Source organism: Rhinolophus hipposideros, assembly GCF_964194185.1.
Source record: "Rhinolophus hipposideros genome assembly, chromosome: X".
In the NCBI taxonomy this organism is placed as follows: Eukaryota; Metazoa; Chordata; class Mammalia; order Chiroptera; family Rhinolophidae; genus Rhinolophus; species Rhinolophus hipposideros.
This window is the reverse complement of record NC_138046.1, coordinates 23,287,976-23,315,917: the sequence shown is the minus strand read 5'-3', so window position 1 is coordinate 23,315,917 and position 27,942 is coordinate 23,287,976. Positions and strand designations below refer to the sequence as shown.

General features: G+C 43.3%; 1 protein-coding gene across 1 annotated transcript in view; it reads right to left on the bottom strand.

Annotated features, from left to right (window-relative positions):
- Positions 1-26,813, bottom strand: part of GPC4 (glypican 4) — a 123,769-nt gene extending 96,956 nt beyond the window's left edge. Inside the window, exon 1 of the mRNA XM_081043267.1 lies at positions 25,947-26,813. Within this exon, the coding sequence (XP_080899393.1) occupies positions 25,947-26,106 (160 nt within the window). The 5' untranslated portion in view covers positions 26,107-26,813. The remainder of the gene's footprint in view (positions 1-25,946) is intronic.
- Between the last annotated feature and the right edge of the window lie 1,129 nt (positions 26,814-27,942).

The window sequence follows — 27,942 nt, the reverse complement described above, 5'->3', positions numbered from 1 at the left end:
CCAAACCCACAGAATGTACAACACCAAGAGCGAACCATAACGTCAATAATGGATTTGGGGCGATAATGATGTGTCGATGGAGGTTCATCGACTGTAACAAATGCAGCCCTCTGGTGCAGGGCATTAGTAATGGGGAAGACTGTGCATTGGCCGGGGGTAGGGGAGGGCACTCTGTACTTAAATAAGTTAAAAAGCCCTTTCAAAAACATCTGGGTGGTGAACACGCAATGCAATATATTGATGATTTCTGTGTTATACAATGTATAATACACTTGAAACCTGTAATTTTACTAGCCAATGTCATCCCAATAAATAAAATTAAAAAAACACCAAAAAACCTTTATGTCTATTATTGTGGCAATACAACATGAGAATTTTCTTCGCAGAACTAAAATGCAGAGAGAATTGCAGCTCTAATGTGTCCAAATGAACCCACTCAGCGGAGCAAATGGCCATGCACAAGATGAAAATGGAAAAGGCCTAACTAATTGTGACACTTGACTCTTTTCTAATAAAAAGGAGTCATACAACCTTTTTTCCTGAAAGGAATAGTGCTATCAATTTTTTCAAAGTTAATACGTCTCAAGGATCTCTGTCAAACAAAGCCATGTTCTTCAGCTAAAAATGGGAGCGGGGACATACCCTGTCGTTAAATCTTCAGTGAATTCATTTCTTTAAAAAAAAAAAGTTTTTCTTTTCTGAAGATCTCAAAGTTCAAACTTTGAAAGAAGAAAGAGTAAAGAGAGGAGATGAGAGGAACTTTCGGATTGCTATAAATGTCTCAGTCTTCAGTTTGAAAGGTTACTTAGGGACGCACAATTACCTGAGTAGGAGTGAGAGCCCAAGCCAAAAGCAGACTCTGGGCATGGTCTTTGGCACATGTAAAGTGTTTCCGAAAGGCTTCAGACCTTGGGCTATCTAACTAACACGTACAAACAGACTTTCCAAGGTCCCAGGTCAGGAATCACTCCCCAAGGGTGTCAAAGACCTTAAGAGTAACCAGAAGCCCTAAGAAACCACCAGTACAGATGTCAGATCTTACACACACTCACCGGTCATCCTCACACCCCTGCAAATCTCTTACTCGCCAGCATTCCCCTCAACCCACTTCTGACAAAACAAAGAATACCTGTGCTAGCTGTCAAACTGAACTCAACTTGAAAGCTAAGGCCCTCTCTCTGCATAGTCTCCAACCCTGCCCGGAAGCGCTGCCCTTCAGGATCCCCCTAAAAGCCCTTTTGGACTCAATGAGGCCTCAGACCAGGACCAGAGAACCCTAAGCCAGGACTCATAATAATAAATACACATCCGTTTGCATAAGAATATTTAAATGCATCTTAAAAACCATAACGGATGCCTGAAAGAGCCTGGTATTACCTCCTTACCATTTCCCTGCACCTTTCCTACTGGTGGGTGAATAAACTAAATGTATTTATGGGCCACACAGCCTCTGCCTCACAGGAACATGTCCATTTTGACTTTGCAGTGCAGCGTTTAAGTTCAAGGACTCAGTATGTCTTACAAATGGGGTGACCTGCAGTGACGTTTGCAAATCAATTTTTATGGGGTGGCAGGTCTGGGAAAAAAGAGTATAAAAATGTTCAATCAAGATGGTCTTAGGAGAAATGTCAAACTCTAAAGAATTCAGTTGTTAAACATCAAGATCAGTTCAAAGATTGGGCTCATTCATTTGATTTTTATTTTTACTTGCAAGTATTTAGAATCAGAACAGAAGTAATCGTCTTAATGGTAACACCTCACGTTCATACGGTGCTTAAAGAATATTCACGTTATTTTATTCTGTCCTCATCATAAGCCCTGAAGGTATTAACCTATTTTATAGTTACAGAAACTGAGGCTTAGTTTCTGACCAGAAAAATGAAGATAAAATTCCTCTTCCGAGATGCTTGTGAAGTCAATGCAAGATTCATTGAAATAAGTACATGAAGTACCTGTCCCGGAGTTTAACCCAGAACAGATAACCCAGCACTAGTGAAAGAAAACGCAGGCCACCTAACTTCCTTCTGCTGGCTTACATCTACATCCCGAAAAACAGGCAGACAAAAGTAATGTTTGATTTGTGGATGGATTATCTATGTGTATGTACTATTAAGCTAATGCTAAAATTAAAGGCCATTCCTAAAAGAATGCCAGCTTGGCAGAGGGAGAGGACCGGGATTTCGACTTCACCGAGGACACTGACACTTTTCTTTGTGCATCAGCTTTCCTGTGTGGGCACCTTGCGGGTGGGGGTGGTGGGGAGGCTGTTAAATAGCACGAAGGGCACTGAAGTCCATTTTACTTGGTTTTTTTTCTGTGTGTGTGTGTGTGTGTGTGTGTGTGTGTGTGTTGTTTTTTTTTTTTCTTAATCTAAGCAGTTCTTTCAGAGGATTCTACCAGGGACACAAATAGAATTGGAAAATATTTAAATGAAGAATACATATTTGCTTGTTCAAATTAAAATTACTTCTAGGCACATCATCAAGAAACTTTGTCTGGAAAGTAATTGGGCAAAAAAAGAACAAGGGCTCTTAATTTTAACACGTAATGTTTCAGAGAGAATGAAAGGGACATGATTTTATTCCCTTTCAAAGAACAGCAATAAAGACCCTGATGATCCTGTATTACATACAATATGCAACTCTTAATGGCATTAATGGAAATGCGAGGCAGGTGCATATACTCAGAGTCTAAAACAACCTGAGAAGTGGCTATTAAGTCAGAAATCTGTCTATTCAGATCCCTTTGCCTCCCTTGTTTTAAGGACCGACTCAGTAACTAGCAGAGTTATTAAAGTATTAATAGTCCTAATTCACTCTGACACACTTGAAGTAAAAAGTACCTATTCTCTGAGTACAAAGGACTCCTCCCTTGCCGCTCCAGTTTCTAGTCCATTCAGTTTGTTTTTGAGACTAGACCTAATTTTATGCAGAATTAGATTTTAGAAAGAAATCACTCATATGTTAATCCACTCAGTGCTTCTGGACCCCAAGCTAATTCTCATGGCCATTAGAGACCCAATTCTGTCTTAATTAATACTTGAGGAGGCAGCAGCCAGAAGCCCCATACCTCTCTCTGAGAATTCAATCAGGGAATTTCATGCAACTCGGAATGTTGGTGATCGCAGAACTTGGGGTCTGCGGTCCACAGAGAAGGAATACCTGCACCACTGGTGGACAAGCCCTTTAAATCTGCTCGATGACTTAAGATCAGCTGTATCCTGAGAGAATCCCGTTTTCACACGTGTCCACTAAATCTTACCTGGCCCTAACACATCCGCCTCAGTTCACAAGAGCACAATGGCTTTATGGACAAAGGCCTACAGTTATCCACGGAGTGGGTTGAAAGTCTCTCCTTTGGTCTCCCAGTATTTCCTGTTGTTGTAGAATCTTGCATGCAAGACAGCAGTGGGTTTCAATTATATGCTGCAAATAATTGTCCCGAAGCATTTTGTAGTGATACTAATTCCTTGTTATTTATAGTTGTCTGCCAGAATGGAAACAGAGGAGAATTGGAAGCAATTCTGGTGAGCAAAGGTTAATATGTAAACATCAAATACATAAACAAACAAACAAATAAATAAATACACAAGCACAGAAGACTAAATGATATTTCCACCTTGTTAGTGAATTATAATAGCTTATGGGTTCAAAATATTGTTCTCAAATTCTTTCCTGAGAGGTTTAGGAATAATTACATAGCACTTAAAGGACAGGCATTGCCAGGTAAACCTAATAAGTCTATAATTTGTACTAGAGGCAAGGTTTCCTGTTAGAGCTGGATTTAGTTTTATCATTGTACTTCCAAATGTTTGCTGATTATTAATCACATGGTATGTTGGACTTGCGAGTTTGCAGTCCTTCGTCTTCTTAGCTCTAGTGCAGCACTGATACATAAAGGCTCAAATGTTTGAACTGAGTTCCCCCAGTAAGTTCTTTGGTTTCTAATTTTGAACATCCATTTATACTCAATGTAAACTATCTCCAGCTACATTACTTTCATGTTAGACTTAAGCTCATGAACCATATGATCAGAAAGCATGTCAACGTCTTGGTGTGGTCTAAAAGCCTTATTTTTCCTGGGACAAGTCTTCTGCTGGACTCTCCTAAAGCTGAGTAGATGGCATCCAATCTTTTCACTAGGTACACAGGTTTGTTGATAAAGCCACTTTAACAACTCTGGGCATAACAAGATAGATGGCAGGCTGGAATGTGCATGTTTCTGCACACTATCTGCACTTATTAGCACAAATGGGCAGAAGTCCTTACTTTTGAGGTTTCACGGTGAAAAAAAGACCCTTCCTATACCTTGCAGTGACCAGGTAAAGTCTGGACCCTCTGTGTTTTCAGTCCACTTGACATGGAGGGAAGAATGTGCTTCAAAGTGTAACATCCCCACTGTTGTTAGATCAAAGTTCTATGCCAAAGGCGAGACTTTGGAAAGGGCTTCTGAGAGTGTATGCTCTGTTTTTATCACGGGAAAGAAGTTGGGTGTATTTCGAATCAAACTAATAAACATTTACTGAGACCCTGTATTGTGTGTAAGGCATGATGGGAGATTATAAAACTGAGCAAGACATGATACCTGACTTCAAGGAGCTTACAGCCCTGCAGAGGTAATAAAACCAAGACCCAATTTTAATATAAGGTGAGTATTACTTCCCTGAAGACTTGAGACTGTATCTGTCTTATTCATTTTTATATCTCTAGTAACTGACACTTAGACAGAAGATGTTTAATAAATGCTTACGGTATAAATAAACAATTCACTATTCTAATCTCCATATTCATTCGTCCATTTGTACTCATAGTAATATGTTAGGGGGAGAAGGGGAGATGTCCAACCACAGTGTTAAGAGAAAACAGACACAAAGCTCTATGAGAAATGAGCAGAATTTTTATCAGCAGAAGCACGGAGGGGTTTCTGCTGATAAAATTTAAGCAGTAAAAAGAACACGTTGGGGGGGGGGGTACAACAATCGGGGCTGTTGTTGGGGAATGAGTAGTCTGATTTGCCTATATAGAGAAGGAGTACAGGGTGTGTGAAGAAGAGGACAGAAAGCTGGGAACGTAGAAAGGTGTGGGGGGACATGGAGAAAAAGGTCTCTACCCCAGATAACCGTGTGGTGACCACAAAATACACATGTGGCCAGTGCTGCAAATTGAGGGTATGTACTACTATTGGCTTGATGGTCAGAGACTACAGCTAACCCTTGAACAACAGTTTTGAACTGCGCAGGTACATCTATACGTGGATTTTTTAAAATAAATACTGTAAATGTATTTTCTCTTCCTTATGATTTTTAATAACATTTTCTTTTCTCTAGCTTACTTTATTATATGAATATAGTATATAATGCATATAACACACAAAATATGTGTTAATCAACCATCTATGTTATCGGTAAGGCTTCCCGGTCAACAGCAGACTATTAATAGTTAAGTTTTGAGGGAGTCAAAAGTTACACTTGGATTTGACAGCACGGGGGTGGTTGGTGCCCCCAGCCCCCCGACCACCGCATTGTTCAAGGGTCAACTATTCTGAACATAATGATCGATCCTTTTAATTATATTTCATGCAGGAGCAGTTTAAAGGAAATTTGGAAGAAGCATATTTGGATGTTAATGCCTTATCATTTAACTTTCTGAAGGAAGAATAGCTTGGTTCAAATTCCTACTCTGGGAATATGCACTGAGACAATGGGGAGCAGGATCTCCACAGCCTTTCAGAAGTTCATGTGCAACATTCCAGGCACCAGCCAGACAAGCAAACCATAAACACACACACACACTGGCTGAGGCAGTTTGCGCTTACCAGCAGCCTACTTCAAACAGACAGGCAGACCCAATCCAGCTTGTTCTTTAGAATCCGAGTAACAAGGGTAACTCCAGCTTTCTCAAAAAGCTCCTGAACCTAGCTTTTCATCTCAAACTGCTGTTTTGATCTCTAATGACATGAGGTCTCATCTGACAAATGTCTAGCTATTTGGCTAGACACTGGGCTACACTGGCTGCCTCCCTGAGTCCCTCCCCAGTGTAAGCGCTTCCTTGCCTCCTCTCACCCACCTACTCTTCCTTCTTCATTAATTAGCACAGAAAGAAATGTGCTTATTAACTATACTGATGTCTAGCCTAAGCAAACGGGGATATAGTGACACATCGCCTATCTGGCATCTAAAAATAAACCCCAAAAGGCCCTGATCGCCAAAGTCCATGAGCTGGAGTCACAGGAGAGGCCTTCTCCTCTCCTCACAACTCATATACGCTTACTTGCTGCAGAGTTCTGGTGAGCTTACTTAGTGCTATGGTTTCTAAGACCACAAGGGAAGCAGCCAAGAAGAAGGGACAGGAGTTGCTAAGACCGGGCATGCTGACAGCAGTACAGAATGACAGCTGACAGCAAGGAAGGAGACAAAAACCATTCAGAAAGCTCAGTTACCCAGAACTGCTCATTTCAAGGTTTTATTGTATCCAAGAATACATATGCAATGAGGAAAGTGCTTTCCTCATATTCCTCTTATCTTTCCAGATCATCTCATCAGCTCTCAACACATTTGCCATGAAACACAGAATATCAGCAAGCTGGAAAGGATCTTAGTGATAATGGAATTCAACGCCCTCATTTTATGAACACCAGGAATAAGGCCCTGATATGACGACTCACTGAATGCCCATCACCCAGCTGGCCGGTGGCAGAGCAGGGAGCAGCATCCAAGGCTCTTTCTCCTGCCTGGCAGCGACATGTTTATGTGCTTACGTTATAGCTTATGTCCACTGAGAGAACAGAGAAAACAAAACAAAACCAAAAAAAACAGCTTAGTCTAATATAAATACTGAAATCTACTAACATCAAACTAGAAAGTAGCTTAGAACTTCTGTACAATTAAAAGCTATGCCTATTATCAAGTTCCTAGAAACCCCTCCCTAAATAAAAAATTTTGATTGATAGTGTTGTTGTTATTGCTATCACCCGCTTTCACTTATGAGACTAAGATATCATCTATAATATCAGGGCTCTGTAAGTTACAGTGAATCCCTCAAACACCATGCAACAAGCACCCCTTCATCACAAAGCTTTCTCTGCCTCAGCAGATGGCCCTCTCTCCAAGCAGTCTTTGTTACAATAGAGTTCTAGTACAAAAAGGCAATGTGGACCGCTTGCTGCTCTCTGCTTTCACCCTTACTGATCACGCAGCTTCCTCCCAAGAGGCCACTTGAGATCCAGGATTGAGACAGCGCAAGAAAGGGGGGTCTGGAAAAGAACAGCCTGGATCCCAAATCCCGTCAGCTATGTACTATCGTAGTTTCACTTGTTTCTACTGGTTAATTCTTTAAGTCGGTTTCAACCTTACATCTTGTTTTTTATTAACAGGCTTTAATCTATTAAACATACTGCAGTCAACAATAACAAAAAAAAAAAAAAACAGGTTCACGTACAGAGGGAGGGCATGAGCATCTGAAGAGAAAACTTTCTTCTACATTTCTTCAAACCACCTGGAATATTATTGTATAATGCTGGGTTGGTTGTGCATGAAGCAAAAGAGAAATTGAACTGAAGACACGGGACAGGGCAGCTGCAATTACAGAGCGTCAGAGGGTAGGGTGGGATGAGGAGTGAGAGGAGTGTTATACAGCAGAGAAGATTGAAAGGGATACCTACACAGTTCCAACTCTTCGGACATCATGAATGCCCATTAACCTTAGAAGTGACAATCTCAGGAAGCTACCAGCAACCAAAGGCTCAAAGAGGTGGGGAGTTATTTCGGTTATAACAAAGAAGCACTAGTTTATCCATCAGGCAGTCAACAGTAGATGTGCTATCCTGACTAATGGTATAAACTAAAGCAAATCAGGGCTATTGGGAGATATCCCTGAACACCAGGGTCCCTGGGATCATCTGAGATCCCACGCTGGCCTGGACTCTGTGGCTGATCCAAAGGGAAAGCTCCTCCTGGAAGAATACCTCAGCTTGTGAATGATTTAGCACTCCCGTTGATTACGGGAAATTAATCTACAATTATGTCTTCTATATCCTAATCTGTTCCCATAGAGAGTACCCCAGTAAAAGGCAAAGACCCAGAAATGGTCATAAAAAGGGTACAGCTGTCTTCCAACTGCAGGCCTTGTTGGCAAACTCTTCTTTCAAGGCCCTAGTGAGGGAAAAGAATAATCACTCACCATTTGTCAGATAGTCCCAAAAGAAGCAGCTAACCTCTCTCCTCTCCCTCCACTTACATGCCCCTCCTCCTTTACCCCACCCCTTAAGCACCTCTTTCACCAGCCACCTGTCAAAATAAAGCAAGCCACGGATCTTTCAAAAACTGACACCGGAAAAAAGCCGTTGGATGATTTCTTTCCAGGACCTGTTGAAAGATAAAAGATGAAGCAGACAATTTAAAAGGCGAGACTGTACCCTCCCGATCACAAAGCTGAAAGCAGACAAACCGTGGAAGCCAATGACACAGGAAACGCCCTTTGACCAGAGACAGACATTAGGCATAGCAAAGTTATTTTCCATAAAGAATAAGAAGCTGAATTAAGCCATTTCACACTAATAGTCATAAAATCATTTCATTGTAAAAAAGTGGGAGAGGAGGGAGAATGAAGGGTTATTACAAGCCCCTCCTTTCAGAAACAATGACATTGCTTTCTAGGAAGTTCTGTTCAGATGACAAATGTTTTAGGAAGGGTTTTGTTTGGGTTTTTTCTCCCCCTTTGTTTTGTTTTGATTTTTTTTCCTAAGTGAGACACACAGACACGTGGGAAACTCCTCCAATCGAACAGCAGAAGAACCACAGAAAAAAGCATGCCCTTCAAGCAACTAATTTGTACTGCCTTCAGGTTTAACACCCCCTCCCATCAGCCAACATTTTAACTGTTTCTGGGAATATTGGCTGAATTAGTTTTTTAGGAACCAAAGTAGGATGCAGGTTCCTGGCAAGAGCTCCGAGAGGGTACATCTGGGAAATGCTAAAGGGGAAAAAAAAAACTGAACTCTTGGAACTAACCAACTCCCTGGGTTAAGCCTTATATTTCCTCCTCTTTCCCTTCCATGCGTACCTGGAACAGAGAAGCCTGGCATGTGCGGCAGTTAGACTAGGCTTTAAGGCACAAAGAGAATCAATGTTTCCTTCTTTTAAACCTTGTGAAAGTTTAAAAATAAACAAATAAATAAAACTTAACTTAAGGGAATTATTCAACATAAGCCAAACACATAGGAACGAAGATGATCATTGTTGTGCTCAGTATAAAACTTCACACACACACCACCAAGAATAACCTAAACGTCCATGTGGGGTATGCATAATACATTATGGTACATCAGCTTCAGGGAATACTATGCAGTCATTTGAAAAATTTAACTGTAGAGAACTATAGAAACATTTTTATAATTGCATGTTAAAATAGCAGATATACCAAATGGTACATACTGCAATGTAAGCCACGTAAAAATGTATACACATGAGTTTTGGTTTCTCATTTGTTTGTCTTGTTCTTTTTGGTTTATATACCACCTATCAGTGAAATCATAGGGTTCTCTGCTTTTTCTGTCTGACTTATTTCACTTAGCATTATACTCTCAAGATCCATCCATGTTGTAATACAGAATTGTACACCTGAAATCTATGTAAATTTACTAACAATTGTCACCCCAATAAATTTAATTTAAAAAAATGTATACACATAAACAGAGATTGGACTGTGATATGGAAATGATGTAGAAGTTACTCATTTGTTGTCATATCATCTTTTCAATTAGAAAAAAATTAACCTACCATATACCATAATCTCTGGAGGCCAAATGACACTGACAACTGAGCGCCAGGGACAAAGTCCTGATAGCAGAGTTAGGGCAGGGAGAATAAAAATGGTTAAAGATGCAAAGATGCTGTCCAGAGCCCCCAAATGGTTTCAATTCCTAGAGCTAAAGTGGCTGCAGCCCACTGGTTCTCACTTCCCCTGGTACGCAAGTCTTCCTGGTTTCCTGGCCATTGCAGGTGGCTATATTTGCTGTTCTCATGGTATCGGTTAGCTACTACTTACCACAAGAGCTCTTACTCAGAGACCAAGAGATATGAATTCATATACAAAAAGGAAAGCAGTTACCCATAAATAGTTTGATGCTTTAGAATGAAGACAGTCCCATGGACCTGAAAGCCTGACTGAATTTCTCAAATGTTTCTTTGGGTTTTATGGGAGAACAGTACAAGAAATGAAATCCTGTTGTCGACACTGACTATTACAGTTTAATGTCTTTTACATAAGAACCCATATAATAAATTCTCTCCAGATTTAGCAACAGCAAGAAAATGTATTGCCTGAAGAACTGCTATGTTTCTTTTATCAGATAAACGAGAAATGCATAACCAAACCAGTTCGGTATCCTGTTTTACCTCAGCTATCTGGAAGCTTACTGGCCAACTGATGATGGCTCCTTCATTGTAATAGCCTTGCTTTCAAAATTCTTTATTCCATCCTTCTTCCATGAACCTTTCTATTCTGTTTATATGAATGGGTTAATCTACAGAATGTGGTCAAAAAAAGACCCACAGTGAGTGTTCGATAAATGCTATCTATTGCTATTAAATGATGGTAGGAATTAAAGGAATGATTGTAATAATCTTATTGAATATGGATTAAATAATTTTAAGTAGGGCTTATATTACAATATAGTTTTTAAAACCTTGGAAGAAAATGACTTCTTCAGTTTCAGGCTTAAAAAATTAAAGACATATGGTTAAAGAATCGCTCACTAGGTCCTTTTAAAACTGCACCCTTGATGTTTAAGCGATCAACAGATTTCCATTAGTAAAGCAATTAGAGGGCTGATGAAATCAGGCTAGTCTCTTCTTGGTTTTCTTTTTTAATGGAAAAAATTATCAATATTGACTGATTAAACAAAACAAATATTAGGAAAAGAGGCGAGAGAGGAGATGTGAAAGGTCCAGTCAAGGTTACAATAAATTGTTTAAAAAGGAACATGAACATAAAGTCAACTGTTTCAGAAGACAAAATTCAATACAGCTAAGAAATATGTACTTAAGGTATGTGATATTTGAAGAAATCTTCAACATTTTACATTTACCTGGAATAAAATGCCCTGCTAGTCTTCCTTATTTAAATTAATGATCAAAATTTACCTTAATTTCATAAAGAATGACTATCACAATTGAAATACTTTAAGTACATTTTAATAGTCCCTTGAAAACTGTTCAGTTGGGGTTATACTTTCTTCAACAAGAGCATATACTACTATAAGTAAACATACAATATTACAAAAATTTAAGGTTTGACATAACTCTCTGATCACACATCAAGTAACAGTTTAAAATGGTGAAGAATTCCTTTACGACCAATTTTTGTTAAGAAAAATACTTAATACTTGAGGCAATTTATATTTGGAAAACTGTAGGATCTAAATCTACATTTCTTAAATGTCACCCCAGGAAGCCACAAAGCACTGGCATAACACTCAAGCACATAGCACAGATTCAACGACATTTCTGAGATTAATAACTGTGCCAAATGCAATCATTTCCCTTTATTCTTAGTAATCAGCTTGCATTCCTCTCACATTAAAAACACATCTCAATTTTGGGGGGTTGTTTTTCCTTTCTGCAAAATATGAGGATACAAGAGGGACTGGGACTTCAAGAAGGAAAACAAATATCCTGTCCTAACAGCAGAGCTGCCATTAATCTCTCATGTTAACATGATCAATTACAGAAATATGGCCTATAAGTTTGACTCATTGGAGGGAATATGGGCTGAATTATACAGCATTTGTAAAGAAATGCAAACTTATCACTTTCAAACACAAAGTTGTCCCCCCTGCCGGAAGTACTGGAAACTAAAGCAACTTAGAGACCTACTTCAATGAACAGATTATTTGTAATTAACACAATGGTTTCAATTAAAATGGCTTTTCCTGAGGTGTGTGGAAATATTCTCTTCCCTTATGTAAGTGTTAAACAGCTCCTAATATCATATCTACACCATTCATTTGCTCAGCAAACCCTTCTATCTCAGACCTAGCAGAGATAAACAAGCTCAGCCCCAGCCTCCATTAACCCAGAATCTCATTGTATTTGACTTCATTCTTGACCTTAAAGCAACCAAGAAAATCTCAGGCCTCCAAAAAGGAATATTAAGAGGTTACTGGTGAAAATGGTACACGTATCTGTTTTAAAAATAAAAGCAAAGACAAATTAATCACTTCCCCCTAAACTTAAAGCTATGTTTAGATATCTAAGGATTGGTTTGTCCTTTCATGAACTCACATGTCTTAGTCCACACCGTGAGTACTTCATAACACATGGACCATTAGATCAATTAGACAACAAGAAACAAAATGAATGTTTATTCCTATTCTTAATCAGGCAATTTATTCTTATAATAGCAAGTCTGTAGTATTTAAAAACAGGCCACAAGCCATAATCTTCATATTGAAATTCGTGTTTAAAGTAAGACACACCTTGGAGCTGGCCCGGTAGCTCAGGCAGTTAGAGCTCCATGCTCCTAACTCCGAAGGCTGCCGGTTCGATTCCCACATGGGCCAGTGGGCTCTCAACCACAAGGTTGCCAGTTCAATTCCTCAACTCCCGCAAGGGATGGTGGGCTCCGCCCCCTGCAACTAAGATTGAACAGGGCACCTGGAGCTGAGCTGCCACTGAGCTCCCAGATGGCTCAGTTGGTTGAAGCACGTCCTCTCAACCACAAGGTTGCCGGTATCCTCCACAACTAAGATTGAAAGGATAACAACTTGACTTGGAAAAAAAAAAGTCCGAAGTACTACACACTGTTCCCCAATAAAGTCCTGATCCCCTTCCCCAATAAAATCTTTAAAAAAAAAAAAAAGAAGAAAAGTAAGACACACCTTAATCTGCATATCTAAGGCAAGACTTGACCCTAGCAAAGAAACATGTACCAGGGCTGGCCTGGTGGCTCAAGTGGTTAGAGCTCCATGCTCCTAACTCCGAAGGCTGCCAGTTCGATTCCCACATGGGCCAGTGGGCTCTCAACCACAAGGTTGTCAGTTCAATTCCTTGAGTCCTGCAAAGGATGGTGGGCAGCGCCCCCTGCAACTAAGATTGAACACAGCACCTTGAGCTGAGGGGCCGCTGAGCTCCCGGGTGGCTCAGTTGGTTGGAGTGTGTCCTCTCAACCACAAGGTTGCCGGTTCGACTCCCACAAGGGATGGTGGGCTGCGCCCCCTGCAGCTAGCAACGGCAACTGGACCTGGAGCTGAGCTGTGCCCTCCCCAACTAAGAATGAAAGGACAACAACTTGACTTGGGAAAAAGTCCTGGAAATACACATTGTTCCCCTTCCCCAATAAAATCGTTAAAAAAAAAAAAAAAGAAACATGTACCAAACTTACTACAAATGCAGTCAGTTCACTCCTTTAAATGGGGAACTTGAGGTTTTAGCCTTTGTCATTGAATTGTAGTCTGCCCATGGTGTAACAGGAGAGGTCTGGATTAGAAGATGGCTAAAACACTGGTTTGTAACCAGAAAACACTGGGAACACTGGGATCTCATGACTAGTCACGTACCGCTAGGTAAAAGTGCCAGGCATGCAAGTTGGTGCCTGTATATACTGCAGCCTCATCAGGGTCCCTCATCAGAGCTTTGAATTTCTGAACAAGCTAACAAAAACAGGGCCCTATTTTTATCTACAGTATTCATCTAAAATTCTGGAAAACATCAATTACATTTCCATTTAAAAAAAAACAAAAACAAAATTCTGGGGGTGGCCGGATGGCTCAGTTGGTTAGAGCACGAGCTCTCAATAACAAGGCTGCCGGTTCAATTCCTGCATGAGATGGTGGGCTGCGCCCCCGGCAACTAAAGACTGAAAACGGCAACTGGACTTGGAGCTGAGCTGTGCCCTCCACAACTACACTGAAGGACAATGACTTGGAGCTGATGGGCCCTAGGGAAACACAGTTCCCCAATATTCCCCAATAAAACTTAAAAATTTTTTAAAAAATTCTGAAAATCTTATTTGAAATAGGGGAAAACCCTGTTCTTGGAGCCGCAGCACAGGGCAGGGAAGGCTCCTTCCCATCCTGTTATGATAACCACTAGAACACTTATCGCTCAGGCTGCAGGTGCTTACACCCCCTATCTCCCGGGCCAGTCTCTGCACTTGCTCCCCACATCCAGGGTCCTCCTCCTGGCAACCTGCTCACATGGTCACCGTTAATAAAGGCTTGGGAAAGAGAAGGAATCCCAATTGACAGGTGCATCTGGTCCATATTTTGCTGAACCAGAGTTCTACTGTAACAATCACTGCCGGGATAGAGGGTTTTGTTTTGAGCCAGTCACCATTCCAAAAAAAAAAAAAAAAAGTTAGTACTTCCGTGGTCTCCATGGAAATGAGAGTGGACGCCAACCTTTCACAAAAGCCAAAAGGCTTTTGTACTCATAGTACTGTGATGCTTCCTCCACAGACCACTCCGAGAACAGAAAACAATAGTGCAAGTGCAAGAGGCACAAGGGTTTACTTTGCATTGTCTGGTGTAAGCCCAATTCCTAAAATGATGGCCAAGGTCTCTAACCAGAGAAGAGTATTCCACGTAAACCTCACTAACTTAGGCCTATCTCCCCTGAAATACTACACCAAGTACTCTAGAATTCAGGCCAGGATCCACTGTCAGAAACAGACGCTGGTGATTCAAGTGCCATGTAAGACATACTATTCCTGGGAAATGAGAATCACCGCACTGGCCTAAATGAGGAATCTATATGTTCAAAACACTATGCTACACCCTGATTATCATTCATTAAGTACTGCTCCTTGGAAGTGGTTATCACAACTGTTAACTAAATACTGAGTTGTAGAATTCCTGAGTCAATACCTGTCTCACCATTTGAACTGTGAACTCCATGAGTGTGAGCCCTGGCCTATGCCCTTTTTGATCGGCGCATTATCCCCAGTGCCTAGCACAATGCCTGTCAATTAGGAGGTACTCAGTAAGTAGTTGCTGAACAAATGAACGAATGAGTGAATGAATCTTCATCCTAGGTACCCTCTCTCTACAAATGGAGGTTCAAATGTGTAGCCTCATACTCACAAGTCCTAAAGAGTCAACTGTGCCCTCTGAAAGCTTCTTTCTAACTAGGTGCATCCTATTTGCAAGGAGTACACTTTCGTGCATTCATTCAACTAAAATTTTTGAGTGCCAGGCAATGTGCTGTAATTAGGTATAGGGCAGTGAATAAGAGGCAAAGTCCATGCCCTCGGGTCCGATGGGAGAACTGCAAAACAGCATAAAGCGAGAAGGAGAGGGGCAAAGTGTACATAGAGATCAGGAAAGGCTTCTCCACTAAGGCGATGGGTGAGCAACACTCTGAAACATGTGATGTAGTGAGCCATGCTGCTTGCTATCTGGGAGGAGAGTGTTCTAGGTCCTGAGAATAAGTGCAAGGGCCCTGTAAGTGTACCTGGTGTGCTTGAGGAACCGAGAGACCCCCATGTGGGGTAGACTAGGGGAAAAAATGGTGTAAGCTGCCATAGGAGGAGGCAACAGACAGATCGTGTAAGGACTCATAAGCTCTGGCTTTCACTCTGGGTAGCAAGAGGAGCCACTGGAGCGTTTTGAGCACAGAAGTGATATGATCTGAGTCAGGTTTAAGATTTTAACAGAGTAGGATCATACTGGCTGAGGTGCTGAGAATATAGCCTGGGGTGGGAAAGCAAGAGGCAAAGCAGAGAGAGCTAGTTAGAGGCAACTGCAGTAATCCAAGCAAGACGTTCAAGGGGTTGAGGCCAGGCGACTAGTTGTCGAGATGGGAAGAGGAGGACAGATTCTGGGTACATCTTGAAAGCAGAGCCCAAAGGCAGACATTATGAAAGAGCACCTACACAGAACATTTCCCACCCAGTCACCTAAATCTTTGTTCAGATCACAAGAAAACTGATACAATCCCTTATTTTGGAAGGTGGTGATGTCTTCATTTGCCCTCCAACTTGAAGGATACAAGACCATCTTCTAAGGTTGCCACACAGCTTAATGATCAATTGACCTCCCACCACTAGAACTTTTTCCCCAGTGTGCCCAGGCCCATTGGACCTGAAGGGGCAGGGGGGAAAAAGTTAATTCCAAACCTGGGATAAACAAGGCAGAATATTAGCCACCCAGCCCAGCTGGGGGCACTTAGTTCAAATTCAGTTCAAAGTGAACCCACTGTACTCCTCCTCCTCTTAAAAAACTTCTCCCCATAAACACACAAAAAAAACTATTCCTCATCATAGCGTCCAACATCCTAGGCAGGGAGTGATTTTTAAGGACTATTTCTAAAGTACTCCAGTGAAAAGTTGTCTTGTTTTGCTTTTTAAAATCTTAGCATGGGGAAATATTCTATAATTAAGGCAATTTTAACAATAGTAGATAATAATTTGACTATAAATTGTAAGGAATGTAATGACTGCTTATTCTGGCACCAAAGAATCAGGACTTGCTGTGAAGTGAGTGCCAAGAAAAATGATACTCCCACTCAGACTGGACCACTGCAAGTAGTAACTGTTAACCACATGCTTTACACTACAGTTTGCAAGGACACAGTGCTTTGTTTTCATCTCTAACCAAACACCAGACTGAAAACTCAATGGAGACAAACCGAGTGGTGGAATACAAACAATAACTGAAGGGAAAAAATATTCTGTGGCTCAGTGCTTGCTGGAATGCCAACATCAAGGGTTTGGAGAACTAAGAAAACCTCTGCAGTCCAACAGAAACCACCGCCAGTCTGCTCCTGTAGACAGAAGCCCAGCATGTAAGAAAGAAGCCAGGCTGAAGGAGGCTTGCGAAGCCGCTGTGAGAAGAAAAGACTAGCATGAAAACAATGGCTGGGATGAAGCTGAGACCAGGTGACCTTGAGCTAGACTAGACAAAGACAGCAATCCTGCCTGGGGGAGTGAGCACCTGGTAGAAAGGCTGAAGCAAGAAGCCAGAGCAGAGGCGGCCTCTCTTTTCTGAAAGCACCTCTGCAGGTACAGCTAAGTTCCTGTTAATGTCTGGAACAGACAATGTAAGAAGAAACCATTTGTCCACCAGGGATTAAAACAAACCACATGAAATACTCAGATACTACTTCCAAGCAAGCCAAGAAATAAATAACAATCTCGGTTTAAAAAAAAAAATAGATTCTTTTTCCCTTTCTGACTTAGGCATCTAGGACTAGATGCCTAGTTTTAGAAAACTTAAAGTAAATAGCTTAAAAATTAATTCATTAAATTGAAAAGGGATAAATAGAAATATCCATTCCTAAAACGAATACAAAAGTCAAAAATCACGCTTGAATTTATTTGTGAACCAAACATTTCTGGAACACCTACCACGTGCCATACTGTGTGGCAGAAATTGGAGATACATGGTCTCTCAGATCAGGCATGAGGGGCTTCCTTTTTTTTTTTTTTTTTTTTTTTTTTTTTTTTAAGGCTCAAATAGCCACAAGGCCAGAGGCAAGGACCGTCAAATATATCCTCATTCTTGATACAGCACTCTTATCCTTAACTTCTAGTGTTTAATTATGATTATACATTGACTTAATTTGGTAAGTGTTTAAAAGGGAAACCAATATTCAAATATTTAAACTTGTTAGCTCTAACTAAAAGCTAACTCTTGTCTATTGTGACTTCAGGTCAGAATGTCAAGTTTCCCAAGCCAAGCACAGCAGACAGTAACAGTATTAGGAACTAAATATAACTTAAGATGTACTGCAAGGCTTAGAAGAAAAGGTGCAGAAGAAAAACATCACCAACCAAAAGCTCTGAAGTGAATAAGCCACTGAATTAATAATATACAGTCTTTAACCTATTTGTTTTTTAAAGAAAAGGACAAAACGGCACATAGAATTGATTCCTTATTGATTCGGTACTGGTGGGGAACTGGGTACTCTACACAGGTAAACAGGTAAATGTGTAAGTTAACTGAACTTTCCTTACTTCGAGTATGTCCACTCTTTCCAAAATAAAACTTTCTGAACTTTGAAATCAGAATATGCCAACCACAATTCTTTCATACTGCCCTGAAATGTAGTAGTGCCCTCAAGGATTACAGAGGTGCCTCTGAGCATTCACCCATTCTAAAATGTCTCAAAACTGCCAAGATCATCAAGTTCTGGGTCTACTGTTCAGTTTCTGGCCTCCCCACCCTGTTCCACACTGGCATCACTCACTTCTCCCAGATGTCGCCTTGCCTTCCTCTAAAAATCATCCCTACCTGTTGCCCCTTCACTCCCCAACCATCACTACTTGTCACTTCTCATCAGCCACGGACTGGGCATTTTATCTTCTCACATTTAAACCCTATCTACTTGTGCAAGCTTCAGCAGCACATACACTAAACCCTATCTACCTAATTTGAATGTAAGCGCCTCAAAAGCTTGGTTCCTGTTTTAAACCTCTTTGAATCCCCAGCACCTAGAATTCTGCTATTGATACAAGAGCTATTCAATCAATGATTGCAGACGATAAATTTCTGAAGGCCTTTTCTCCGAGTAGATAGAATGCATGGGCTTTATGACAGCTGTTTCCATCATTTAGCTTCCCTGCTCACTTCCACATTCCCAGCTGTGTTCTGGATGGCTGTGTCGGCCAGAAGCCTAGGGATTTACCGTACTTCTATTTCTTGATAAGATACTTGAAGGGAATAAACACATGGCAAAGAGGACATTAAAGTAAGGGATAAAGAGATTGTTTTTATTTTACCAATAAAGAGAAAGGGAAGAAATATCACCTAGCACACTGACACCTAATCAATAAGTGACAAGACTGCATTCCTTTCTAATTCTCTCCGTAGCACTCTCAATGCCCTAGTCTTATTTCTCTACCCTCAGCAAAGCGTCACTAGCTACGACACAGACTGAACCATAGACTGGACCTTGATTTAAAAAACATTTTTTCCAAGTTTAATCAAGCTTCCTCTAAAATCCAAGTTAGCCAAAATTAACACAAGCATGCACTGACTCTAAATTAAAGTTCTCTGAGACAACACTTTGTGATGAATTTCATTGGAAAATTTAGAATCAAAATCTCAGAGATGGAAGGGACCTCAGAGATCCTCCAGGGCAGTGGTTCTGAACCACGGCTGCTCATCAGAACCACTTGGGGAGCTTTTAAAAAATTACCATGACCTAGTCCCACTGCCAGAATGCATGATTTAATTAGTCTGGGGTGGTGCCCAGGCATTGGATTTTAAAAGCTCTCCAGATGGTTCTAATGTGTAGCCAGGGTTGAGAATCCCTGACCTAATCCAGCACTCTAACACCCCACTCCCATTTTTCAGACAAAGGAGAAAGAACCTCACCAGTGGTACCAGACAACTAATTTGTCACAGAGCTAGACTAGAACTTATCTTTCCAAGAAAACATGTCCTTTCCATGTAAACTGTTCCATCTAGGACAGTGACGTTTCTCCTATTATTTTCTCTCCTCAATAAACCAACGTTCCCACCTATCCCAAAGTAAATGCATTTTCTGAATATTCTTTGCCTTGGAATCCCATTGCATAATTCTTGAAAACTTAAACTATGTACGTCTGTTTCCCTCTACTATCCACTTCTTTTCTCTCAAAGAACTCTGGGAGGTTAATCAGGCATAGTTTCCCCTTCTAAAAAAAAAAAACACACCTCTATTGCTTTTCCTCTGATAGGTTGGACTCACTTAGTCCACCCTTTTCACCATTATCATCACATGAGCCTACTTTCAAATCCCTTGCAGGTTCACCTCCAATTTTTTCAGCCCACTTAATTTCTATCACCTCCAATTCTCCTTTGGCTCACTTAATGTCTAGTTTGTACCTGCCCTGCCATACTTTGTGGACTTCCCTCTTCTCTTGGCTTAAACTCTTTCCATTTTGTGAAAGATGCCTTTTTCCCTGAAGCAGCCTCTTTTACTCTGCCAGTTAGTCATGCCGGGTTCTTTTTTTCTTCCCCCAAGCAGCTGGTCTTTTTGATGTCTGGCACACATTTATCTGGGCTTCCAATAAGATGTTTTTACATAGTTTCCAGGCTTCCTGGAGGTTATTGACTTTTTTAACTCTTCCATTCAATTTTTTTCCTAATTTCTAACATTTGTTAGAGTTTCTTTTTCAAAAGTTGAATACCTGGCTGATGGATCTCTTTGATTTTTCTCTCCCACCAGATTGCTGAATTAAATGCATCAGAACTTAAATATAATATTTCAAATTACCTCCAGGATGGAATCGCTCCATGAATTTTCTGCACTTTCATGTTCTCTATAGTAAGCAACAGATGTTTAACCAAGTGGAACTGAAAATGTTAGTTCTTACCTGTTCATATTTTAGTGTGTCTGCTTATATAAGATATTCTGATATCCATAAGCTTGTGTTCCTCTGTTTAGTAAAGACAATAAAATCAAGATTTTATTTTTTAAAAGGTAACTGATATGCACTGAACAGTTCTGTATCTTGAATCGAATGTGTTAAATTACTTCTCAATTGCCTAATCACAAAAGTCTCAACTGTTTGTCCCTTAAAGTATAACTCAAAAAGGGAAGAAAAACAGAATTCTGAATCTTTCTGAAAAATTGCTATAGCACTAGGTTATTAATAAAGTGGTAAAAACAAGTACTCCCCCCCAAAGAATAAAAAACATTCTCCATGTTATACCAACATATCATAGAGATTCACTCTAAATTTATTTCACTTCAGAAGTTTAGATCCAAATGATTCCCAGTAGAGTAAGACACCATGGGAAGACAATCTTTCATCAAAGCAGTATAATCCCATCGTAGCACTGGTGTCCTGGCAGAGAAGGCGACAGAATCGTATTATGTCATCCCCCCACTTGTTCAACTATCACACTTGGTACTGTTGGGCACACAAAACACCAGGAGCTGCCATCTCTGTCCTCAACTTGCTTACAGTTAAGGAGAGAAGACACACATGTGCCGGCACACACAATTAACTATAATATAATACAGTTATGGGCAAAGACCATGGATGTGATTCAAGCAGGGGATTAGGAGGAAGAGTGTACATTACCCTGGGGAGTTCAGAAATGACTCAACTCAATGAAAGTATCATTTGAAATACCTGGAGCCAATAAAGCTCAAAGCAGAGAAATGACTCCATTCAAAATACTGGTGTCAGGAAATGAAGCTGGCAATATTCAGGATGGAATGGGACAGTAACAGACAAGAGGCAGGTAGACCAGTTAATAACTATTTAAAACAGCTTTCTAACAGCTCCCCCTGCCGTTATTCCCCCCTTGCCTAAGCAACACTTAAATAGCAGTGCCACTAACTATCTTCCCAAAACAGCCTAATGACATTTACCTATTCAGAAACCATCACTGGCTCCACATGGCCCAGGAATTACAACTTATATTGCTTCTACTGTTAGCACTAGATTGTCTACATCTGGGTGTAACATATAACACTTTGCCTGCAAAGGACATGATTGGATCCTCTGGTCCTCTCACAGCTCATACTTCTAAAACCAGTCCTTATGGAAGTTGGGGAGCTATTGTCTTGTCTTACTATCTGTATAACATAGCACAAACTATGCTCAGGTTCAGATAAGACCTGGGTTCAAAGCCCACTTCTACCATTCACTATCTGTGGGACTGAATATATTTCTAAATCCCTTTGGATCTCAATTTCTTTGCCTATAATATGGGGATGATGAAGATAATAATTCTGACTTCATATGGTTGTTGTGGATTTTAAATGAGACAATCATGTAAAGCCCTGAGTGTAGGACCAGGCCCAGAGAAAGCACTCAGTAGCTACTAGCTCTTTTCATGAGACAAGAATGCATTTTTGGGAATATATATGGAAACAACCTCAGTGGTACAACAGTTAATGTTATTGGGGAGCCAGAGACTCACTTCCAACTGATTTAGGTTAACACTGAGGTTGCTTCCCTCATAAAGACAACAAAAACTTCCTTTTTCCATTTCTCAGTCTAGTCTGTAGCTAATCCTGAAATTGCATGCAAGCCAACGTGAGTTGAATAAAAAAGGAAAATAGTAATTATGCTGAATGAATCAAACATGTTATATTTGTATGTTCTAGAGATTGAGATGCATAAGCCAGAACTTTTACTAAGTTCTTTTATGAGCATGTCCAGGAGGTAGTTCCTGTACCACCTGAGACAATTTCTATACTGACAGGCCCTGTGGCTCAATTAGACCCTCTTTCTCAAGTGAAACAGAGCCAAACTGATGATCCCAACAGAATAGAAAATCACAAGTTCATTGCAAAATCCAACCCTCTACTTAAAGTGGGGAAGAGGGAATAAACCTTGAAGACATATGCTATGTCTTACATGCAATAATCAATTCAGTAAGTATTCCTACCTCTCCCCCCACACACACTTTTCCGCCATGTAATCCTAACATAGCTTACATAATTCCCAGAATCCTCTGGGGTATATAGCAATGTGTGTGCACACACCCACACATATTCACAGGTGCGTTTCTCATGAACATAAATGGGAACAGGAAACAAAAACTGCAAAATCACAACTACGATAAAAAGTTCTCCTTGGTATCATTCAGTGTCACTATGGAAGGGGTCTTTGGCAAGCCTAAGAACATTTCTAACCAACTGCCTCACTCTTAAAAACAATTTCAGGGAAGATTAGATTACTAATAAAACGCCAATGGCTGCATATCCTTTATCCTGTCTTTATGGAGGAAGGCACAATGAAAATGATTAGATTTTAAATTTTCTTACTAGCTTTTATTAGTAAACTAGCATTACCTAGCTAATGCTTTAGTCTCAAATCCCTTCTCCATTAGAACTTCCTGCGGCTCCTTTTTCATCTGTACCACTCATATGGTACTTATCACACACCATATTGTATTGCAATCATGTGTGTACATGGCTTATCGCTCTACTACCTGGAAAGGTCCTGGTGGCAGAGGCCCTTCCTGCCCTTCTTGCTGCCTCCATGATGCCGAGCACAGAATGGTGCACATAGTAGGTGTTCCAAAATGGTATGCCTATTGAAAGTTGAACAAAACCTATCCTTTGTGTCCAAGATCCCTTGTGATCATGGCATCTGGGCTACTCATTATTTGATAAGTACAGCGGTCAGTGCAGGACCTCAGTTGGAAACCCTGTCAGCATGATGTACTCCTAGACACCCTTGAGAGCACATCAAATTATCTTAATTATGATCTAAAAAGACAGAGAGTCTTTAAGAATATGAGAGTATTCTTAAACCCTGTTCAAACCTCTAGAAGGCAAGTGCAAGGCCCTCCGGAATAAAACCTTAAACTTGGGCCAAGTCTGGGGCTAGGCACCCAGACGTTGTGACCCTTTGCCTAGAAAACAATTCTGGACTGTTTGCATTAAAAATACACACACACACACACACACCCCACTAGGGAAACTGCCTGGCAATTAATTCATTCAGACACAAGCTGAACACACGTGACTGTATTAACTATGCTCTCCAAAATGACCAAAATTATCTGAGTGTAGCCCAGGGAAGACAAGGCTAATAATGCATGTATCTGGAGAGGCCACGCTGATGGTAAAGATTACCCCTGTTTCTATACTGGCCGACTAAAGGTATTTACTTGGGTCTGTCTGTGTTGTGACAGTGTCCTAGACTCAAATGAATGCCTCTAACACTCCACATTTTTGAGCCATTCAGTCATGCATTTTTGTTATTGTTGAAAGTGGTGCGAAATTGCACGGCATGAGCTAAAGTCCTTGGTGGTCTTCCAAGGATTCCAGCTAAAAAGGCACTTCCTTTGTTCCTCAGGAGAATGCAGTCCAGTAGGTCATTCAAAAGGGGAAATAAAAGCAGCAGCCCTGGGAGGGAGATGAAGGACAAGACAAAAAGAATAAAATGTTTTGGGTGTGAGCACATTAGCTTCCATTTCCTGCTGCTGGTCACTAATAACTCTCCTATCTTTGGGGGGAAAATGTCCAGATAGACATTCATGCAAAAATATTCCTCAGGTGTTTTCTGGGGATCATGACAATCAAATGGAACGCCTTGCACAGCCCCTGAGCACCCTTCAAACTTCCTTTTTCCGGAGATGCTGGCTCGGGAAGATGTCCTGCCTCTGCAAGACTGCACAGAGCAAGGTTGGAGAAAGTGGGGAGGGCCATTTCACAACCCACTCCCTGAATGCCTCCAGTCCATCTCAAAGGCACATATTGTTTGCATGAACAGAAGATGAAAACTTGTCACATTCCCATTAAGTGCATCGCTGCATCTATCCCTTCAAAATGTGGGAATGACAAGTGTAACCTTCACGCCAATCATCTCCGCTGGGCCCAGGCCCAAACCGTGCAGGGCACAAAGACCCCAGGTCTGACCTGCGGAGCCCCCAAGCTTCAGTGTCGGCTGGTTCACTTCACTTTTTCTGCTGGGGCGGGGTGGGGGGGAGAGGGCTTTTCAGGGCTCTACAGCCAATAGAATCATGCCGCTCTGAGGACATACTTGAGCTCCCCAAAAGACAGGCAGCTCAAGGGCAAACAGTCTCTAATCGGTGGTGTGCGAGTTATTTGATAACTGCCAAGGTGTAGTGGGTTCCTAGGCTGCTCCAACAATTTCTTGGGTTCTATTTCTAGTCAGATGCCGGTTATACTCGGAAAGTGCTCAGAAACTTCCCTCAATTACCTTTGTAATTTATATGTAATTGATGACTGCACTTAATCTCCAATGTTATTAATAGCCCTTCCAAAAAAATGACCCCAAGTCTTCCTAAGCCTTTGGAAGCGCCTGGTTGAAATTACAGTATTTCCTTTGCTGGCTGCCGGCCCCCTGCCCGCCCCACCCGGGTGACCAACACCGTGAGTCAAAGGCGCGCTCTGCTCATTTCCATGAAAGGTTCGGAATGGAGGCTTGGCCCCCGGGCTCGAATCGCTCACCTCTCCGTTAGGTTACGCTGGCCACCAGCCAGCTAGATTCGTGCGTGTTTCTTTCTGAACCCTCCGGGAGAACAGGCTACCTGCGCCGCCGATGGCACCAGCGCGGCCCGCGGGGCTGCGCGCAACAGTTGGCCTCTGCGAATGAAAGTGCTACCCGGAGGGGACGGGCCCGGCCACTGCCGCGGGCCTCGCGAAGAGGGGTGAAGGGCGCAGGACCGAAAGTTGCCTCACCAGCATTCCAAGGACTTTCACAAATACCCCCCACGAAACCCCCCAGCGGCGAAATCCGGTGAACTTTTTCACCGGCTAAACCGTCTCCATTTGCATAACCATCCCCAAGCTGAGATTCAGGTTTCCTGTAATCAGTCCTTTCAAAGGTTTGTAATTCAATATGCAATTAACCCTTAAAATGAGGTGACAAAAAAGAAAGGGAGTAAAATATCCTTCCAGTCCAACACCTTCCGGAAAACAGGAGAGTTCCCAATACTCAGGGTTCGGAGGGGTGGAGAGGCGTTTGCTTTTTAATAGGCGACTTCTATAACCACTGTAGCTACTAAAAGTCCTAATCCGTGTCAGCCGTGGGAGAGAGGCGGGGAGAGAGATGTTAAGAGAATATCAATGAAACATCAGTTCAGGTTCCACGTTTCGCGACCCCCGGATTCTGGCAACCTCCAGAAGGTTCTCCCACCCCACCCCACTGGCAACCTCCACCCCCCACCCGGCCTCTCAAAACATCCACAAAACAAAGCGGGGAGTCCGGTAAGTTCAACCCGGAAAAGGCGAGGGAGCCGGTGACACGCACTCTGCGGGCCAGAGTCCTCTGGAGCTTCCTGGGACCCGGAAGGCTGCGGAGTGGAGGGCAGACCGCGGGAGTGGCATCGGGGAATTCGGCGGCGCCCCACCACTCGCAACGCCCCGAGGGCCGCCGCCTCCGCGGGAACCTTCTACGCCGGGGCTCACTCTCGCGCTCTCCCTCTGGGCTACCTGCATCCGGCGCAGGGGGTGGCAGAACGAGGGGGCTTCCGCGGCCCCTTCTCCGTAGTGCCCGTCTCTGTGCTCGCCCCCGAGGGTTCCCACCTACCGTTGATCTCGTGCGTGGGGGCATCGTTCTTGTTGAAGCCTTTAGACACGTAGAGACGTCGCACTTCCGAGCAACTTTTCGACTTGAGCTCGGCAGCCAGCAGCACGGCGCTGAGCACAGCCAGAGTGCAGAGAAGCGCGGGCAAGCCGAACCGTGCCATGGTGCGGGCCGGACAGACGCACTCCCACCTTCGGGACGCGACAGAAAGTTGCGGGCGCGGGCCGAGGGGCGAGGAGTCGGGGGCTCGCGAGTGGAGCGAGAGGGCGAGGGAGTTGAAGTAGGAGTTGGAGGGGGAGAGCGGCAGGAGGAGGAAACGCAAGGCGAAGAAAAGTGGAGCTGGGCCTCGCGCGTCAGGCAACGGTCCCCAGTGCCAGGCGCCCGGCCGGGGGAGGCGGAGAAAGAGGGCGTAGAGGTGGTGCGCCGCCCAAGGGAGCGGAGGCGCTGACCGGTGACCTCGAGGCTCCCGACGGCAGCGAACGGGGCGAGCTGGCCGGCCGGTGGGACTAGGGCGCGGAAAAGGAGGGGAAGGTGGCAGGCGCCGCGGGGGCCGCGGAGGGTATGGGCGGCGGCGGCTGGCGCTCACTGCGCGCGGATCGGGCTGCCCGGCACTGCTCCGCTCTCCTGGCTCCTCTCGACTCGCTCACTCTGCCCTCGGCCGCGCGGCTGCACCCTCCTCACCTCCGCCGCTGATTGACTGGCCGGCGTGCACCGCGACGCTCGGCAAACTTGGCCCAGCGGGCGGCACACGGGGAGGGGGTGGGCGGCGGGGGGGCCGGAGACGGGCGGGAGCTTGCAGGGCCGGGACGGGAGAAAACCTGGAAGCGGGGTTGGATCCGGAGCAACTAAATCCACTTCCTAGGGGGCCGCACCGGGCGCGCGGGCGCTCCCTCACGAGACACGCCCCGCCGGGCTCCTCCCTCCTCCCCTCCTCCGGGAAGGCAGGGAGCCTGCCCGCCGCCCCACATCCATAGAGGAAAGGCTAATTTCTCCAGGGTATAGGGCCCAAGTCCTAGGGGACCAAGCGGCTGGGGACTTGTCCCGAAACCCATGTCCGAGCCCTAGGATTTCTGTGCGCGGCCACCTGACCCGCTGCCTGCGGGGCCAAAGCTGAGGGAAACCCTCCGGCTCGATTCCTGCCCCCCTCCCTCGCTGCCGCCCTCCACTCCTCCCACCCCCCCGCTGCCGCCCCGCAGCCCAAGGACGCTCCTAATCGCCCAGTTCCTGGGCCAGGAGGGGAAGGCACTGGCATTACTCGCATTGTTTCCTTGCAAGCACCAGGGGGACTTGAGACTCCGAGCTGGCCCTAAGAGCCTCACCTGGCCTCCTCAGACCTGCTTCTCATCAAACGCTGCTCATAGAGCACTGCCTCGTTCGGAACCCTGACAGGCATTCTCCTCCCGCCTCCACTCCTCCCTACCTCGCCTGGTTCTGCTACCAGTCTAACCAAACCCTGAAGTGGGAGAAAGCCCCCCCGATGGCGAGGCGAAGGGACAAAGTCAGGGTTGACTTTAGAAACCTCCTAGCCCCAACCCTCCTTTTGCACGTAGGGAAACTGAGGCCCAGAGAAGGGAAGCGACTTGCTAATAGCATGCAGCTGGGGGGGGGGTGAGTCCAGAACCGGGGACTTGACTCCTTGGTCACATGGAATAAAGGTAGCACAAGACCCCCAACTCTCCACCCTCACCTTTCTGGGACCTAGTCTCCTCTTAGCCACCAGAGAACTGGAAATGCGCAAGTCTTCCCACCTTCGAAGCTTTGTCAGATTCCATTAATGAGTGTTTTTGAAGCTCCCAGGGCTCCTTTAATGAAGGGAACTGTGCAGATTGGGAACTTGTCATTACCGTTGTTATTGTTACAATCTGCTTTAAGAGGTTACAGTGAGAAGTGCCTCAGACACCTCGGGACTGTGCTGGGAACTGGGCAGATAAAAGCGGTTGGAACTTATTATTTGGCTAGACTCTCAATTCCCATAAAATTACATAGGGTGAAGATATGA